Raw genomic sequence first — 19,655 nt, 5'->3', positions numbered from 1 at the left:
TGAATTTAAGTACGTAAAGCACATTATACTCAGTTTTAAGAGGGCATTGCAAGTTACAGTCATTGAATTCAAGCCTTCTTTAGCTCTAGAGAAAGATCATACTTTGTCTGACTTTGTACATTAAGACAGTGTTGCTCAAAGGTGACTTTCATTCTTTTATAGTATGAAAAAAATTCATTACTTCCTAGAAATTATGTTCATAGGCATGTAATGCATGTGTTAAATTCTAAAACTGTTTTTTAATAGACCCTTGTGCTGTTTTCCAAGTTTTTCTAATGATTTGATTGTTCAACATGTTGTTTGCTTCAATAAAGAAACACTTGAAATATTCTGCTTGATACTACCCTTTCTAATAATTAACAGGGTCTTGTCCAGCGTTATGAAGATTTGTGTCGAGAAACACCAAATATGTTTGTAAATCTACTGGCACCAAAAATGCAAAAGGTTGGTATTGCTAAATGCACTTCAGTATACTTCATAAGAAGTTAAAATAACTTAATTATAATTTAAAATTCTTAAATATTTAGATGGATCTGCATATTGCCAATTTAATGAACTTTACAAAAACCTTTAAGACCAGCAATTTGCTCTTTGCATCCCTCACGCAGTGCTCTAATAACGTGTATTACAATAGAATAATCTTAGTGCCTATGAGATACAAGCCCAGTAGAAAAAAAAATGTGGACTTTGAGGATCTATTTATCTACACAAATCTCTGGCTGAACATCTTGATGACAAATCCAGACGAAACAGACCATGGAGAACTAAGAATTCAATAATGGAAATGATAGGGAAGAGGGGATGTTTTAAAATAGCATTGAGACTATAAGAAAACTTGGAGAGGATCAGTGTGATTCAAAATGGGAAAAGTGAAAAATGTTGTTACATAGACACATATGAGGTGGAAAGAGAAGCAATTATACTCTTGAGAGCATTCAGGATATGTGTTAACAGATATATTGTATGATCAATAGTGGACTTGATTTTAATTTTGGGAAGCAGTGAGAGCCACTAAAAGAGTATCAAGGAGAAGAGGAAAGGGAAGATGTTTGCTGAGCATGTCACTTAGAGGTTTTAGTATGCACTACCCTCCTCTTCCTCCACATTGTATAAATTTCTTTGATTTTTCTGTTGAAAACCTGTAACCTTCCAAACCTTAGATATCATTCTGTTTAATAAGTGATGTTAGTAATTCTAATAATAATTGCATTTGTTTTAAATAGTTTCTTTTTTTTTAAATAAATGAAATTATATTTTTATGGTTAGGTTGAAACTGTGTTCAGGCAAGGACTTACCATGTTGACTTGGTCGTCTGTGACGCTGGAAAGTTTCTTTCAAGAAGCTGATCAAATTCTGCATATATATAAACAGCTTTTGAGAAAGGTATACCCACTTACTATATAAAAAAACTATAAGTTTAGAGAAGTTATATCTAGTACACTGCTCTTTGCATTGAAACTTAATCTGTACTTATTTTTGTACCATACATAGAAATTTTGTTGTCTTTAAAATATGTTCTTTTTTTGGAGAGTGATATAGTCAATGATTTTCTCCCATTATTACCCTCCTGTGTTTGATTTTTTCTTCTGTATTTAAAGTAGAATGTATTTCCACTTCTTGTCTTCCATTTCTGTGCCATCCACTCTGGTTTTCAGAGACGGTGTCTGCTTCTCTTTGAGTGCTTGTCCATGAGTGCAGTTGCACAAAAGATACTTCCATGTGAAAATTGTTCAGTGTAGAACTTTTAAACATTAACTCTATTCATAGCAGGCATGTTGTGAAACTGTATCCTCTTTCTGCAGCCCAGAAAAAAATGAAGGAGAACATGCTTTTCCCTCGGTCCTCTGCATGCTGATTCAGCCTGAGGGTTTTTACTCTCTTAATGTTTGTCACATAATTTCTGAATTATTTTTATTTCATATTTAATATCTTCATAAGTGATCTGGATAGTGGGATCAAGTGTACCCTGACAAAGTTTGCCAATGATACCAAAAATAGAATACATTAATACATTATGCTTTAAAGATCAGTGTGTGGTATTAATATGATTTTCTCTTTTTAGGTTAATGTTGCAAGTGAAGTGCGAATTGGTTCATTATTAAAAGACATATCAGATACTGCTTTAGTTATCTTACCAGTAGATGGTCCTATCAAAGTAGACGATATGTTGACCTGCAATGAGGTGTGTGCCACTTTACACCTTTGAACTTGAATTCTAGTGCGTGTTTGAAAAAATGCCTTAGTAAATGAATATAAAACTAAAAAATAATTCCTCTCTCTGGGGAAATACAGAACTTTATTTGTAAGGAAAATATTTTAGTTAACACATTTTATATGAAGATAAATTGGTTCTTAGGTATTTGAGATACTTAAGCTGTAGTATTTCATAGATAATTTTAATTTAACTGCTTCATAATTAGATGAGATTTTTTGTGTATGAAGATACTCAAACATATATAGCCTTTTTTGCTCCCCTATTTTTTCCAAACTGTTTTTTGAAGGAGAAGGCAAAAATACTTTCTAACAAGTATATTTGAAAATCTGAAAGGTTTCTTGATTCCGAAAGAGGCTAAAAATGTATTAATTAGAAAATCAGTGCAAGTAAATAAAATTGTTAAGGAGAGTTAAAAGAGTATTTGGTTAATTTCAAATTCAGACTGTGACCTCCCTTCAATATTCAGGATTTTCTTCTGGTCCTTAAAAGTACCACCACATTTAAAAAATGTATATTTTGTTTTAAGCATTAAAAACATAGTGGTAACAGAAAATTTTTATAAATATATGTATGTTTCTTTGAAATTGTTTCAGTCTAATGAATGCAATATTCAGGGAAATGTTTTGACTCTCCATAAAAATGAACAGTAATAAGATAATCAGTGATACTAAGACAATTCATTGATATTTTTATTTAACAGGCTTATACTAAAGAATGTGCTGAATTATTGAACGTAAAAAGCATGCAAATTGAAGTTGCTGTTCATGAGCTAATAGCTCTATTTGAAAAGCATTATGAACTTCCATCTAAGACCTCAGAAAAAGAAGAATCAGCAGGTAGTTAATGTTGGTTATCTAAACAAAAAAAAAATCTGCAGATTTAGCTAGTTTTTATCAAAACTGATTTGTTTTAGCTAATTTTCTTCAGACCTCTCCCTCCCACTACATTTTTCATCTTTGTCACAGTTTTGCCTTCATTTACTCACTACTGTTAAACTAAATCACTGGGCCATGAAATACAGAGATAATTCAGTTTTGGTGGTATTTCTAGAATTAAACTCTGTCCTTCTGTATAGATTACCAAGGAATTTGCTCTAGACAAAGAACATTGAAGTTCCATTTCTTTCAGTCACTCATTATAACCTTTTCCCCCAGCTCTCCCCTCTGCTGTAAGTGAAATACAGTGTTCCTCTCTTCTCAGTTATGTCAGGTATTTAGTACCATCCCTTTCTTTTTTACTTTTTTGCCACAGTAGAATTGTATCTCAAATACCAGTGCTTTGCTGGCTGGTCAGTTTAAATCAGTATAGTCACTTGCTAGCACATATATGGCTGGTTCCCACTCCTTTGGGGTATGTTACAAAGATTTCAGAAGGTCCTGTACTCTTATGGGAGGAAGAGTGTATAGTTGGAAAAAATATTCTGTTCTTAAGAAAATTTATTCTGAGCATTAATCAGAAATGAAACTCTTTTCTTACATAGGTTTTTTTTTCCTTCTGGCTTCAAATTTCTCCAGGTATAGAGGTGTAGTCACGGTCAAAATACTCCAGGTAGTTCAATAGTATGCAAACAGAAAAACCTGATGCAAAGATACTTCTCTGTCTTTTGTTAAATTGTTTATATTGATTTTGATTTTTTTTTTTTTGTCATTTTCACTGATATATCCATGTCTGCCTATCTGTCTTTAATAACAGATTGGTAGTGCATGGTGTTTGTTAGGCTAAAGCTTACAGGCTGGACTCTTAACCAGATTCCTGGTGTGAAAAAATGTAGTGAAATAAACCCTATTTTTGGCAATCCAGGTACTACTAAAATAAAAGTCAATATTATTTTGCCTCTAAAGAGGGGACAGCGTGCTTTGAAGTAAAACACAATGTGCAATTAACAAAAATTTTTTTTTTTCATTTTCAGCAAAAGAAAAGCGTATAGCATTTGAAAATAATGAAAAGGAGAAAGAAAAAAGCACTCCTGAAGCACCTCCTAGTGAAGATAGCAAGGTCAATGAAAAAGAGGAAGAGTTTAAAAAGGTATTTTCTAAAAATAAGGAAATTATTTTTCAAACTGATCTGATTTTTAAGTATCTTGAGTTTTGATAGTTGTATATCTATGTTACAGAAAGATATCACATTGACAGCATCAAACATAATGTAAAAGTGATGAAATAGCTTTCCTAAAAAGTGAGTTTAAGATGGATTTTAACTTTCAGAAGTATATTGCATGTTATTCCAATCAACACCTTTATTAAACAAATTCTTTATATGTGAGCGGTAAAGGTAAAAGTTTGGAGAGGATATTGTTCCGAAGACATAACATGGGCTTTCCTGTGTTTGACTTAAAAATTTTTGAAATGGTCTTCAGGCTTCTCTCTGAACACAGTCCTAAATAATGTGTGGTTTATTTATTGCAGAGTTGTAAAGACTTACTTGCCTATTTCACTCGCCGGCTGCTATTCAGCCTCCAGAAAGCGACCCGACTGTCTTTGGCTAGTATTAAAAAAAGAATAAGTGTTTCCAAGTAAGTTGCAAATGGAAGATTCCTTCAATAGTATGCACTCTTTATGAAGTCTTCATGATAATGGCAAGATCCATACAAAGTCCTTCTCCCATATTCAGTATAATCTCTATAGATCCTTCTCTGCTCAAATGGGCATAAACTTCAGAGACAGCATTGCTTCAGTATAACATATATTGTAGATTGAAAAGCCTACTTAGAGTTTTATTAAGAGAATCTATTTTAAGCAAATGAAGTTTGTGATGTTTTGTCATTAACATGTGTTAAAGCCTGAATTACATTTTTGTCTTCTGAGGATATCTTTCATAGAAATTGTATTGAAATCCTGATCTTATTGAAGTCAGTAGGATTTTTTTGTTGTTGTTTCCTTTATATTTGTCTACTGTATCATGTTGTTGGATCCTTCCTTATTTCACCATGTCATATCACAGCATTTTAAATTATACTTTTCTCTTTGATTTTAGGCTTTAGTTTTAGTTTTGAGTAGGTTAAGAACATGTATTTATCATTTTGCACTAGCTTGTTGTCTTTCAAAAATATTTTTCTGTTCTGTTGAGTATTTATCTAAAATGTAGTGGGGCAAATTTTCTCGTGATACATTGTTGCATGAAATGATAGGGAGACCTTCCTATGCCCTATTTAAAGCACTGGCAGAGTTCCATCATTCTGAAACTGAGAGATTAAAATCCAGAATAAGAAAATATTCTGAATAAAAATTCTGAAAGCAATGGCTGGATTCAAGCTAACCTTTGTCTGAATGGTGGAGCTCTGGTTATTATCCTTATCCTTTAGACAAGAGGCTTCTGTAAGTTTTGTCAAATAGTACATAATTTAATGTGAAAATTCTCTGTGTGGGTTTGCCCTGAAAAGGTAGTCAAAATTATATTTCTCAGGTAATTTGAGGAGGTTTTATTGTGAAGTGTTTATGATATGTTCCAAAATTATTTTCATCAAGACAACAAATTTTTCTGTTCATCCAAGCAAACCTGAAGAGGTCACTCCTTTTATAAAAGCAGAAGTACACCTTGCTATTCCCAATCTGGTAAGTTATAAATCATATAGATAAGGTAAAATACATTATATTTAAGTTATCTCTTCATTTGCCCAAGTGCAGGATGTGGGCACACTTCTACTGAACCAGCATCTGTTCCAAGGAGAACGGTTGCTCAGGTTTTTCAGTGCACTAACTGAGGAAATGTGCTCACAGTTCCACAGTGTTCTGGCTTCTGCCTCCATCATACTGGCCTTTTACTGTTCTTGTGTGGTTTAGCAATTATATTGCAATCTGTTCATCAGTGTTCTTTCCAGAATGATTACATGTAGCAGTTGCATTCCAGAAATAGATCCTTCATCTTCCTTTTTTATTTTATTTATTTTAACTGTTACTTGTGTGATCTAAATCCTTTGTTGAATTGCAATAATGAATATTATCTTTACTCATTTTGGCTTTAGTAACCCAAATAGGAACTTAGGTGACCAGAATGAGGAACACTGAACAAAAATTAGAAGATTCAAAACCAAAAATAGAATTTCTATGGATTTCTGTGGATTTCTATGTGCCGAGGACAAAAAGGCAGCTTGATTGCAAAGAACTAAAACATTAATTTGGTTTCCTTCTGTAGAGGAAAGTAACTATGTGTCAGCAGTATCTATGGTGTTTCTTTTATTTTATATATGAGAAGATAACTTAATATTATACAAATGTCTTATAAAGATTAAAAGTTTTATATTAATGAAATGATAATGAAAGAAAGGTTCTCTTCTAAGGTGATATTCCTTTGACAATGAACTGGTGTTTATACTGGCATTCTGTTGTACATTCACATTGTGTGTTTGTGTGTACACATGATAGGTAAGTTCTGTCCAAGTGTAGAATATTTACCTTGTTGATATTTGTAAAAGCATAAGGCTCTAAGCTCTACCCACTAAGGAAGTACATCTATCTTTCTTTCCAGTTCTCAAATGTGTGGCTGATCCAGGGCAGTAATGCTGGGTAAAATACCACTTTGCTAATGATAATATGATTTTGCAAGAACCTTGCTTTTATGTATGCAACTGCTCAATCTGTGAAAGTGATTTATAGGTCATCAGAGTCACTTTTAATTAGTTCATATGCCAGTTCTGTATACTTTCATGGATTCCATCATTTTAAAATGATGAATTGAACATGAAAGTAATAAGATGTTGTTTTAAGGACTGTATTTGAGGATTGATCAAATCACAAGATTGATCATTCTTCTGAAGTTTAACAAGAAATACTCAGACCAGACAGCCTGTTAAAGTTACATTTTCCAGCTTCTCTTCTGGGCTAAGCTCCGCAATTCACTATGAGTGAAGAAGAACTGAGGTCTCAAAAATGCCAATCAGTTTCATTTATTTCAACAGTACTTTAACTGTTTTAAATAGGAAATCGTTCCCAGTTTAGATGACATACAGCAAGCCATCAATCGCATGATTCATTTAATACTGGAAGTAAGTCGTGGAGTTGCTCAGTGGGGACAGAGACATTTGCAAAAATCTATTTTAAAACCAGAACCAGGTACACAGCAAGCATCTTCTGGATTGCCAGGAAAAAAGGCTAAAAGAGGTGAAAGTAAGTGTGGGGTTTTTTTTTACTTCTTTCAACTTCTTACTTTAATAAGAACACCATATATAAATATAAATATTTGTAAATAAGCTAGTTTTTCTTCAAAGCAGCCAACTGTGGATTATTTTGCATTACTTTTTTCGATTTATTTTGATTAATTTTGATTTAATTAGCTGTATTGTTCAGCCTGTATTTCAGGCTTATGGAAATGTTAAAACTCTGAGAAACAATAAGCAGAAAAATCTTTGAAAAATTGCTAACTAGATCTGAATCTTCTACTTAATGTAGCCATAATGATATAGCTGAAACCATAAACAATGATTTTAGACAAGCTGCCATTGAAATATGGAGATGGAATAAGAGCTAGTTCAATCAGTAGATTTCTGTAAAGATTTTAATTGCAGTATGTATTCCTAGACTGGATTATAAAACACCTCAAATGTGTTTTCATGTAAATAGTCAAACTGAAGATAGACCTGCATCCATTTTAGTGAAATACTTTATTCCTTATATTGTCTCTAAACATTTCTCCATATGCTTTGAAAGCATCCATAAAAGCCTAAATATATTTTTAGCATTGGGTTCTCTTAGCTGGTTGGCTGAGCCAGTGATCTGCAATATAGTTATAACTTTGTTGTGATTCCTTTGGAAAATCTGTAACATCTAGGAAAGTTTTTCTTTTTGACAGTCTGGAGCTGGAACTTTATCTTTCTTCTGATGTGTCTTGTATGATTTTAACCTCTTTAAATGGGTTTCAAGTAGGGTGGCAGGAAACAATCCTCATCAGACAGTCATAGTTTTTGCCTCTGCTGTGCCAAAATATAACATCAGCAAATAACCATTTTCATCACCTTTAACTACACATCAGCAACACCTGGGGGTGTATGTTAATGTTTGGGCAATGAGATTTATAAAGTACACTGGTAATGGATCAATCTGAGATTGTTTCCATTGAGTATACCCCAGAAAAGGTCTTCAGAGTAAAAGAGAATTTGGAGTTGCCTTAAATCCCCCTCATTAAACAATGTTTGTGGTGGGAAGAGTGGATTTTTCTTCTCTGTTCTCTGAAGTCTGCTTCAAAATGCTCAGGCATTGTAATGACAGAAGTAGCTCATTAGATCTCAATACTATCCATTTCTACATTGACCCTGATTGTCTCAGCAATTCATCAAAGAGTTCAAGAGGCTTACACTGCTTTAAGGGGTATATACAATTTAAAAGCTTTATATATAGGAATTTTAAAAAATTATTAAATAACTTGGAAAGTTTAGGAGGCCTTTATGTTCCAGTTAAAATTAAATTACAGTGAAGAAAATGAAATTTGTGAATGAAGAAGACTATTTTCTTTCTTTTTGCAAACCTTCATTTTAGACTGAATTTGCTCTAGCTGTATAGAGCCTGGTGTGAAATAGCAGCTGGTACTTTCATATTAAGCAGTCAGACAGATGTTTGAAGGAGGATATTCAGCGTTATTGAAGAGCATCATTGCTTAACTTGGTATGCATAGGTTTAAAGAGAATTCTAGTCAGACTGTTAACAGTTCATTGATGTATATATAATTTTATTTTACAGAAGGAACTGAAGATGCACAAGTCAGAAAGCTAAAGAATTTTCACGCAGGTGTTGCAGAACATGAAGCTATCACTAAATTAGTTGTGCTCCTCTCTTCTTCTGTGGATCCTATAAAAGAAATGGCTATTGAAGTTCTGCAGTACTTTGAGAAATATAAGGTCCTATGGACAGAAGATAAAGATACCAAAATTCAGGTGAGTTTAACAATGATCACCTACAGAACTATTCTTCATTAATCTTCTATTTTGAAATCAGAAATCTTTAGGGCAGTGAGGAGGGTGCACAGGAAGCTCAGTACCCTGGACCTCAGGAGAGCAGACTTTGGCTCTTTTAGGGATCTGCTTGGTAGAGTACCATGGGATAAAGCACTGGAGGGAAGGATCACCTCCTCCAAGCTCAGGAGCAATGCATCCTGATGAAGAGAAAGTCAGGCAAAAGTGCCAGGAGGTTAGTGTGGACTCAAACTCAGACACAAAAAGGAAACCTACAGAGTATGGAAGCAAGAACAGGTAGCCTGGGAGGAATACAGAGAAACTGTCCAATCAGCCAGGGATCAGATTAGAAAGGCTAAAACCCTGATAGTATTAAATCTGGCCAGGGACATCAAGGGCGATAAGAAAAGCTTCTATAAGTGTGTCAATCACAAAAGGAAGACTAGGGAAAGTGTGGGCCCTCTCCAAAGGAAACGGGAGATGTTGTTACCTGGGACATGGAGAAGGCTGAAGTACTCAAGTCAATTCATCTTCACTGGCAAGTGCTCCAGCCATACCACCAAGGTGAAGAAAGTGAAAGCAGGGAGGGACTGGGTGAATGAAGAACTGCACACTGTAGGGGAATATCAGGTTCTAAAACATCTAAGGCGCATAGGTCCATGGGACCTGACAAGATGCATCCTTGAGTCCTGAGGGAAGTGGGCCTGAAAGTAGACAGACCACTATCCATCAAATTTGAGAAGTCATGGCAATCTCATGAAGTTCCCACTGACTGGAAAAGGAGAAACATAATCCCCATTTTTAAAAAGAAAAAAGAAGACCTGGGGAACTCAGAGGCAGTTAGTCTCACCTCTGTGCCCTGCAAGATCATGGAGCAGATCCTCCTGGAAGCTATACTAAGGCACATGAAAAATGTGGAGGTCATTTGTGACAGCCAACATGGCTTCACTAGGGGCAAATCATGCCAGACAAATTTGGTGGCCTTCTATGATGGGGTTACAGCATTGGTGGATAATGGAAGAGCAACTGACATCACCTACCTGGACTTGTGCAAAGCATTTCACATGGTGCCACATGAAATCTGTGTCTCTAAACTGAAGACACAGTTTTGATAGATGGACCACTCTGTTGGTAATGAATTGGCTAAGTGGTGGCACTCAAAGAGGTATGGTCAATGGTTCAATGTGCAAGCAACCACCAGTGACGAGTGACATTCCTGAGGGCTCAGTACTGGGACCAGTAGTATTTAACATCTTTGTCAGCAACATGGACAGTGGGATCGAGTGCACCCTCAGCAAGTTTGCTGATGACACCAAGCTGTGTGGTGCAGTTTACATACTGGAGAGAAGGGATGTCATGCAGAGGGCCAGTGACAGCTTGAAAGGTGAGCCTGTGTGAACCTCATGAAGTTCAACAAGGCCAAGTGTAAGATCCTGCACATGGGCTGGGGGAATCCCAAGCACAAGTATACAGTTTGGGTGGAGAATGGATCAAGGACAGCCTTGGGGAGAAGGACTTTGGGGTGTTGGTTCATGAGCAGCTCAGCATGACTTGGCAATATGCACTTGCAGCCCAGAAAACCAACAGTATCCTGGGCTGTATCAAAAGCAGTGTGACCAGCAGGTTGAGGGAAGTTATTCTGCCCCTCTGCCCCACTCTTGTGAGACCTCACCTGAGTACTGCATCCAGCTCTGGGGCCCCTAACATAAGAGAGACCTGCTGGAGCAAGTCCAGAGGAGGCCACTGAATTGATCAGAGGGTGAAGGACCTCTCCTATGAAAGAGCTGCTGTTGTTCAGCCTGGAGAAGAGAAGGTTCCAGGGAGACCTTATAGCACCTTCCAGTACCTAAAATGGGTGACAATAGAGATGTAGAGGGGCTTTTTAGAAGGGCATGGAGTGATGGGACAAACGGGAATGCCTTTAAACTGAGAGAATGGTGAGGCACTGAAACAGGTTGTCCAGAGGAATTGTGCATTCCTCATCCTTGGAAGACCAGGTTAGCGGGGGCTTTGAGCAACCTGGTCTAGTGGAAGATGTCCCTGCCCATGTCCAGGGAGTTGAAACTAGATGATTCACACTCAAAACATTCTGTGATTCTATATTACAACTCATAGAAATTCCCACAGCATCAGTGCTGATAGGTGTTCACTTTTGTCTATGGAAAGCATTTACTTTGAGTTTATAAACATTTTATTCACCAATCTTCCTGTAGTTATTTTAGGAGGTGGTTTCTGCATTCTATATTCCAGCAAGAATCCTCTATGCAACTCTTGGTTGTTTGAACTGTTAGTTGAATCCTCAGGTATAATGGAAATATTTTGCATGTGCTACAGCAACAAAAAATTAGTTTCCAGGAATTGGAGGTTTGACTTCTGCTTCAGAGTATTTCACACTGTTCTTCTACAATAAAGTTTTAATTAAGAATTTGAATTTAGGTATTCAGGAGAAGAAAGTTGTCTTCTATATAGTCTTTATTTAACTTTGACTTAATAGAGTTTTCTGTTCTTATCTTTTCTATTTAACAGACTTCACTATATATACATATCACATAATTTTGTTTAATACGGGAGCACTGCCCTCTTTTGTTTGTCTCAGTGCAAGTTAAGCAGTTTATGTGGGCTAAAAACCACCACTTTATATATAGAGCTGAAAATTTGCTCTAGAATTTTAAGTCTAATCAAATAAATACTATTCATTTGATCTAGTTACTACTGAAGAAAAAGATACTGTTACAGTGAAAGCTTGAATAAGGCAGTTAAGTTTCATATACATGTCCTCTAATTTCTGCATTCTTCCTTTACCACTATGCTAACTCTTCCACTGCCTGTCCGAGTACTCTCAGACAGAAGAGTAGAAGTGGGAAAAAGGTTTCAGCATTTATTACTTGCCCATGCCAATGTAAGCATAATCAATAGAGGGCCTGAGTAACATTTCTGGAATGCAGCTTCTCAGAATCGCAAAACTTTTCTGCACTTGAGTTCTGCTCATGGTACTGCCTAGAAGATGTATTTTCTTGTGATTGTTTTACACATAATTGGGCTAATGAGGTAGTCTTTCTGTAAGTGTGGGCACATATTTTTTGATCTCTGTTTTGTCACCTGTTTTCACAAAACCAGTAGGCACTTAATATGTCCTGGATATCTGTTTCTCTGTTAAATTTGATTGAAATATCTGAACAAGCTTGAGAGTTACTGAGAGAAAAAATGGTAAACATGTATTTTACTATGTTAGCAAGGCTACAGAAGGCTAAAAGCAGGTATAATATTGGTATACATTTTCAGTAATTGCTGAATAACACTTGCAACATGTGTTATCAGAAATATGAAAAAGGACATTTTTTGACTGACATCTTAAACTACATGCAGGAATTTTTGGCTAGCTCTCCCACTCTCTCTGAAATTAAAGAAGAAATACTTCACTATAATACGTTTCAGCAAGAGATGGCAAGTTTAAAACCCATTATTCTTCTTGGTCCAATTGAATTGCATACAGGTATGACATATTCTTATCTTAGTATGTACAGTAAGATAAAGAGTAAAATAGTCATGTTATTTGGTTTATTCTTGTAAATATGAGTACAAATATATATATATATATTTCAATATGAATAGAAATCACTGAAGAGACCTCACTGACTATCTGACTTGAAAAAACCCTCTATTCCCCTTGCCTTTTCTTTGGAGTGTAAATATGGACAGTAACTTCTGTCATGGCTGTGAAGTTGTTATGGAGGCTTGCCAAAGAGTTAACGAGTATGTACTAACACTAATTTAATCCTCCCTGGCTCTCCTCTCTGGCACCAGGTCAGTCAGTGCTTCTCAAGAGCATCGAAAGAATAAAGCATCTTCTTTGGTATTGGTGAAAGACTAGCACATAACTGCATTAGAATCTTTTTCACTTTCAGTGTGTGTTTCAGCAGGAGATATGGCTACTTAACCATTCCCATGTTTAGTATCTCTGGCTCTCAGAACATCATTATTCTGAATTAAGCTGTTTATGCTATGGCATAGCTGTTTGTGTTAAGGATTTGAATGACACTTAGGCCTCTCACCTTGCAGGGCTAACATGTCTACTCTGGACCAACTCTCTGGTTGATACCTAGGGACAAGAAAAAAACGTGTCCCTTTCAAAATATCAGTTGGCCACATTTCTAATGAGCAACCTTTTTTTCTCACAGATCTGTTTGATTAGATTAAGAAATAAACTAAAATTTGTCTTCAGTGCACATCAGAGAAGCAGAAGCTGCCTATTTTTGAAGACTAGAGTTCATTTCAGGATCTTGGTGGTGTGACCCTATTTCTTTCAGTGAATAGGCAAAAATGTCAAACTGCTGACTACATATCCTTATGCAGGTCTTGGATACAGTTTCTTCTTAATGAAACCACTCTAGAAAACACTTTCTGCCTGTTATTGAGCGAACAAGAGTGGTAATAACCAATGTATACAAAATTATATGGATTTTGTTGATGGTCACAGTACTCCCTCATCAGTGACCACTGTATCAGAGGGAGCCAAATCCTCTAGATTAAGGAACAAGGTTATTAAATGTTTTTACAATCTGAGGCAGCAGTTAGTTTCTTGGACTGTTTCTTGTTCCCAAAACTGCTAGATTTGGGAATTGATTTATTGTGATTTACAGACTCTAACTTCTGAAAGGGTACAGTACTTTTCTTGAATTACCTGTGGCCTTCAGGAATCATCTCTTTAATGTTAATAGCCACATTATTAAAGAAGAATCTGTATCTGCTGTCAAATTTGTTTTGTGAGCAGAAACTTTTTGTGCTGTTAGTATGTTTTGCTTTCTTTTATCACAGTACAAAACACTGCCTATTAAAATACTAATTTTTTCTGTTAATAAGTTAGAGTGCCAGTGATTGACTTTTCTGTCCCTTCATTGTTGGTTTGTGTTTATATATTGACTGCATCTGATCTGTCACCTTACAGTTTTAGCTGTGAACTATTCCAAATCCCAGTATTGAAATCCCAAGATGCCACCTCCTCAATGGGTATAAGCCATTTAAATACCACCAATCTTTATGCATTTGGTTAATATATATCAAAGGTATTCTCTGAAAATCCACATTACTAAGTAGGCATCCTGTTCTTTATTCATCTTCTCTATGTATTCCATTAACTTACCAGTATTTTTTACGCCTACCATAGTATACAACAACACAACAGAAATATATTTCATTATAGTTAGAATTACTTTGAAACTTTTAAAATGCTGTAATTGGATTGCTTGTCTGCTTTTTTCTTATTGCTGTTAAAGAACCATATATGATGATGTGGGCTTTTTTAACAGAAAAAAATTAAGATCTGGATTGTTTTTTGTTTTTTTTTTTTTTTAAATCAGGACCACTGAAAACAGCTTTAGCAATTGAAGCCAAAGGCTGGAAAATGCTTCTCTGTCGTTATTTAAATGAGCAATACAAAAAGAAATTGACAGACATGATGTCGTTCATGACTGAATACATAAATAAATTGTCTCAACCTCTGCGTACCTTAGATGATGTCAGATTAGCAATGGAAGGTTTAGCTAAAGTACAAGAAAATAAAATAGACATGGATATGTCCCTGGGACCTATTGAAGTAAGATGACTTAATTTTTTCATTGAATAAATATTATTTTATATATCTCATCCATTATTATTATTACAATTATTAATATTTGATAATATAGATTAGGTGTCACAAGCTAAGATTATGTGAGAACTCTAAGAGTGAATTTACTGTCTTGAAGGAACTAGGCTGAAGATGGGTAACAAAGTATTATTTTTGTTGTTACTTTTATTTTATATTATGAATCAGTATTAGATAATTTGCTAGATACTGTGTTAATACAAAACATAAAAAACTATTCTCTCTCAAATAAATTTTAATATAAATGCAATCTAGGAGACAACATACAGAAATAAGATGACAGCACAAGACGAGGGAGCAATTTTCTCTCTTTTGCTGAGTGTTTTTCCATTAGCCTTAATCCTCTTCTTAACTTTTCTGTCTGTAAACAAACATCTTGATCATCTACCCCTTGAAATATAGCCAGAGAATATTTATGGTGTCACATATCATTGTATGCTGTCAAAATCTTGCAACGTTCTTTTAGTTTTCTCTATAAGAAAGAAGCTAAAAGAAGCTTATTAAGTTTTCTATGTACTTCGTATTTATTATCACGCTCTGAAGCAGTCAACTTAGTAGAAGACATTAGTTTTATGTTTTCATCCACATTTTGGAGAAGAAATTTTATTACTCTATAGTAACATTTTCTTTATTGAAGACTGTTCTATTAACATGATACTGAAAAGGACTTTCAGCGATCTCTTTTACTAGTTTTATGACATGAAAGTGGGTTTTGTCTTAATAATTTATGCGATGGTCTTTATAAAACAATCAGTTCTGTGATCCAAAAGACATAGAGGTTAAACAAGTAAAAGAAGAACCTGAACAATAATTTAAATATTTAAAGTAGTATTCAGATCTATTAAATGTTATTTCTTAGATGTTAAATAAAGCAAGCTAAAGGAACTGAGATCAGCACTGTTTACTTGTCAGGTTTTACATGTGTAGAAAATCATGCAAACTTTTAAAATAAATAAATAAAAGGTATAAAAAATTAAGCAATATTAACATTCTTGTTTATTATTGTTATTATTATTGTGCTTCTGCCAATTTGAGATGAATATTTAGGATAATATTCTTTCCCAAACCACTTATATTCTAAATTATCTTGCAAACATTTACTCCCTTTCTATATTAATGTAATGAGTCCCATTAATGTCAGTAGGGTTAGCCAAGTTAACAAGTTGCTCTCAGATCTTTTTTCCTCCATCTCCAGGAGAAGAATAACCCTAGATACCAATGCAGCCTGGGTAGAAATTAGGTTTTGCAGTAAAAGAACTGAGTTTCATTCACCAAGTTGAATGTAAGCCAGAAAAGTGCCCTTGCAACAAAAGTGCTTGAGGGTCTCCTGGACTGTATTACAAGTTATGTTGCCAACAGATGGAGGGGCATGATTCCCTCTATTCCAGGATATGAGACTTATCTGGAGTGCTGTGTCCAGAGCTGGGCTTCCCAATACGAGACAGACATTGGCATACTGGAGTGAGTCCAGCAAAAGTTGAATAAAGTATGAAAATGAATTAATTTTTAAATAATGCAATGTGTGAAGGAGGAGGATAATAAAGCAGAAGATATGCAAACAAATTGCGAATGAGAACAAGAAATAAGAAAGGTTCATTCAGTTTCAGATACATATGCAGGTATTTGACAGTGTGGCAAACTTAGAAACAAAGATTTTATAGACAATATGGCAAAACTTTTATAAATGTGTAACTTAGTGTGCACAATTATTCAAAGTTTGAAAAAATTCATTAAAATATACATTCAGGTGGAATTTGAATAAGTGGAATAAAAATACCATAGAGAGGATAAAGTTTTATATTTTCTAATATTGAATTTATTTTGTTTGTATATGTTTTCCTAGTATTCTAGCCAAGAAATCTTTGAAGAAATATTTTTTTGCTGTTGTTCCCTAGTTCTTCATTCATCATCCTTATTTTTAAAAAATGCCTAAAATATATTAACAGATCTCCTTTTACCTGTGTTTTAGAAATTTGATCTATTTCCTGCAAATGAACTTCCAATGCATCATTCCTAAGGTTTTATTTTTCCATCTAGGAAGCCTATGGCATTTTAAATACATATAAAGTGGAGATTACAAAAGAGGAATCAGAAGGCATTGATACAATGAGAAATTCTTTCAAGCAATTACAGACTCTAGCTGTAAGTATATAAAATTATGTTGTTTATTTGTCTTCATGTACTTGTTTTCAGATTATAAATGAGAGTCGGAGACCAATTGTCACTGCTCTCTGACTTCTCACTTTTGGCCTCAGTTGTGCACCAGGGTCTATACTTTCTATTAGTATGTTAATTTTCTTTTTTTTTTAATACATATCTTTAATATTTAAATATTATTGTAGCTTTTAGATATGTGTTTAACACCTGCAAGAAAATGAGTAATTTATTGTGTCTCTGTGCTTCTGCTCTCCTTCATTTCCAGTTCTTGTGTCATTCTTCTCTGACCAGGGAGTTTATTACCCTTAGATTACCTGTTTTTAAGATGTGCATACTCTGCCAGTGCCCTTACCCATAAGTGGTGGTTGTTCTTTATCACTTAGGACAACCTTATATCCCTCAACAACTCTATGTTTATTATTTTAGGTAATGTAAGTGGTTAGATAGGAATAAGTAGATATTTCATTGAGCCCATCAAGGTACATCCTGTCCTGCAGGTTAATCACTCAGGAAAGGACTTGAGAGTATGTTTTACATTTGTGTGCCGTTCTTGGTTCTTTCTCTCAAACTTTTGAACAAAGGATAAGAAAGTTGTTAAAGAGAAGGCTAAGCCATCCATGAGGAAGATGACTCTAACACTTTGGGGCTTGAGGGTGGTTTTAGAGGGAGGAAAGAAAGAGAATAAGGACCTTTTTCTTTTGTCACCCCCTTGAAATGAAACACATTCCCTTAAAGATGGAGATTTTGTAATGGTTTTTGGTTGAGGTGGTTGTTTTTTTTTCCCTTCAGCTTTACTCTCAAAAATTAAATACATAACACTATAAGAGGAAAAAATGTATTTAGCTTCAAATACTCAATTTTTGTTCAAAAATTTGGTGTGTTTTATTTATGGTTTTGATTTATATGTGTTATATACTCAAATATCTGCTCCTGATTTTTATGGAAATAACTTTGATTTTAATCTTTTCTATGTCAGACCGAAGTTCAAGATGAGTTGATTCGAGTTCAGCCCAAATTTAAGACTGAATTGCTAGAATCAGTTGCAGTTTTTCAGGAGGATGTATCAAACTTTGAAACGTCATATGAAACGGTAAATGAAGTTAGTAGTTGCATGTAAGACTTGTACTTAGTTTTTCAATATTTTTGGTTTGCAGTATTTGGTTGCCAGAATTTTATTCTGCTCAGCTACTGATGTTTGATGCTATGGTTGCTAAGAAGTCATCATTGTAGGTCAGACTTTTCAATATGAAGAAGTAGCAGTGTACACAACTCTGTAAAGAAAGAGAAGAAGTCCTAGTGGTACAACTTGTAATGAAATCTTAATTATAAATTAAATTACATAATAATTAAATTACAAATTAATTCAGAAATTGTAGCAGATACTGTGGCCTCTTTGCTCACATATCAACATTAAAAAGGACAGTCTTTGGCCACGGCCTGGGTATTTTATTTTCAACACAATAACAAAGTATGAAAAGTTACAGTCAGTCCTCTTAAGTTTAATTAATGTAAAGAATTTTCAATTGCATAAAAGTTATCTTTTCTTAGATTTACCATTTTAAGTATTGCATTATCAAGATACATAGCTTGATTTGAATTTGGCTAACAAAAAATAGGTATTTTGTGATGACCTGTAAATATACAGTGGACTTCAGTCACTTTGTGAACTAACATTCAAATTTTTTAAATTGCTTATTTGAAAGGAAGGGCCCATGGTTCCAAGTATTCCACCTCAGGAAGCCAGTAAGAGGCTACAGCTCTTTCAGGTAAGAAAGTAAACTGTTGAATTTCCAAATAATTAAAATTAGATTTGTTATTGCTTATCATAACAAGTTTATCAAATTATAATTTGGATATTCTGTGTAATATTATGTTAACTATAGTTTCTCTCATGCAAAGCTTCCCTTAATGGGAAGGATTGATTGATTGATCTATAACCTTTCTTCACTCTTCATGTTTTTGAGCAGAAATTGTAAACTTGAAATAATAAAATCAGTAGAAAATGGAAGAGTCAATTATGACACCATGATTACTGAAAAGAAACCAATTTACAAAGCAGATATAAGACAATCTTTTACTCTTTTAAAGATCACATTTTCCATTAGATAGTTGTGTTTCAACTTGATGAAGATGCTTAAATATTCTAATGCACCTAATATGTAGCAAAAATTGAGTGATTTTGTTTGAATTTGCTATATTTCTTATTTTGCCAAGAGAATGCCTTGTACTTATGGATACTAATAGTGAAAAAAAATTTTTAGCACTCTAGTGTTTTTCTTCAGGCTATATACTTTACCATTTGATACAAATATTTTCTTTTTTTTTTGTCAGTTATGTGGAATTCATTTCACATCTCATTTCTATAAGATGCTTCTTTGAATGATTGCTTCTTCTGTAAACCTTCACTTTTGAATTCACTGTGTGGATTTGAGTATTATGTTACATGAAGACTGTTCAAAACTTTAGCTCAAAAACATTTTCAGATATTTACATATACTTCTAATAGAATTAAGACAAGTTTAAAACTGTTTAATGATTTATTATTAGATAATTTTAAATTAAAACCTATAAGCTTATATTTTCATTTTGTCTGTATGAAACATAATCTGAGCAGGGTGACTTCGATGAGTTGTGGAGAAAGTTTGTCACATACTCATCTGGTGAACGGTTGTTTGGATTGCCTGTCACAGAGTATGAAGTTTTGCATAAAGTCAGGTAACTGTGAAATAAAGCTGTCTTAAGTGTTTATTAAGTATGTT

At 34.3% G+C, this 19,655-nt stretch overlaps 1 protein-coding gene across 1 annotated transcript in view; it reads left to right on the top strand.

The window, feature by feature from the left end:
• DNAH8 (dynein axonemal heavy chain 8) overlaps positions 1-19,655 on the top strand; it is a 120,945-nt gene that overhangs the window by 21,630 nt on the left and 79,660 nt on the right. The window contains exons 18-32 of the mRNA XM_018084995.2: positions 364-444; positions 1,267-1,383; positions 2,063-2,182; positions 2,916-3,051; positions 4,125-4,240; positions 4,621-4,727; positions 5,706-5,766; positions 7,131-7,317; positions 8,884-9,077; positions 12,462-12,588; positions 14,453-14,688; positions 16,777-16,881; positions 17,873-17,986; positions 18,600-18,662; positions 19,511-19,611. Of these exons, the coding sequence (XP_017940484.1) occupies positions 364-444; positions 1,267-1,383; positions 2,063-2,182; positions 2,916-3,051; positions 4,125-4,240; positions 4,621-4,727; positions 5,706-5,766; positions 7,131-7,317; positions 8,884-9,077; positions 12,462-12,588; positions 14,453-14,688; positions 16,777-16,881; positions 17,873-17,986; positions 18,600-18,662; positions 19,511-19,611 (1,865 nt within the window). The remainder of the gene's footprint in view (positions 1-363; positions 445-1,266; positions 1,384-2,062; positions 2,183-2,915; positions 3,052-4,124; positions 4,241-4,620; positions 4,728-5,705; positions 5,767-7,130; positions 7,318-8,883; positions 9,078-12,461; positions 12,589-14,452; positions 14,689-16,776; positions 16,882-17,872; positions 17,987-18,599; positions 18,663-19,510; positions 19,612-19,655) is intronic.

This window comes from Manacus vitellinus, unplaced genomic scaffold (assembly GCF_001715985.3).
Source record: "Manacus vitellinus isolate BGI_N305 unplaced genomic scaffold, ASM171598v3 scaffold_8_pilon, whole genome shotgun sequence".
Lineage (NCBI taxonomy): Eukaryota > Metazoa > Chordata > Aves > Passeriformes > Pipridae > Manacus > Manacus vitellinus.
The sequence above is the reverse complement of the archived record's forward strand: the minus strand, read 5'-3'. Positions and strand labels throughout refer to the sequence as shown.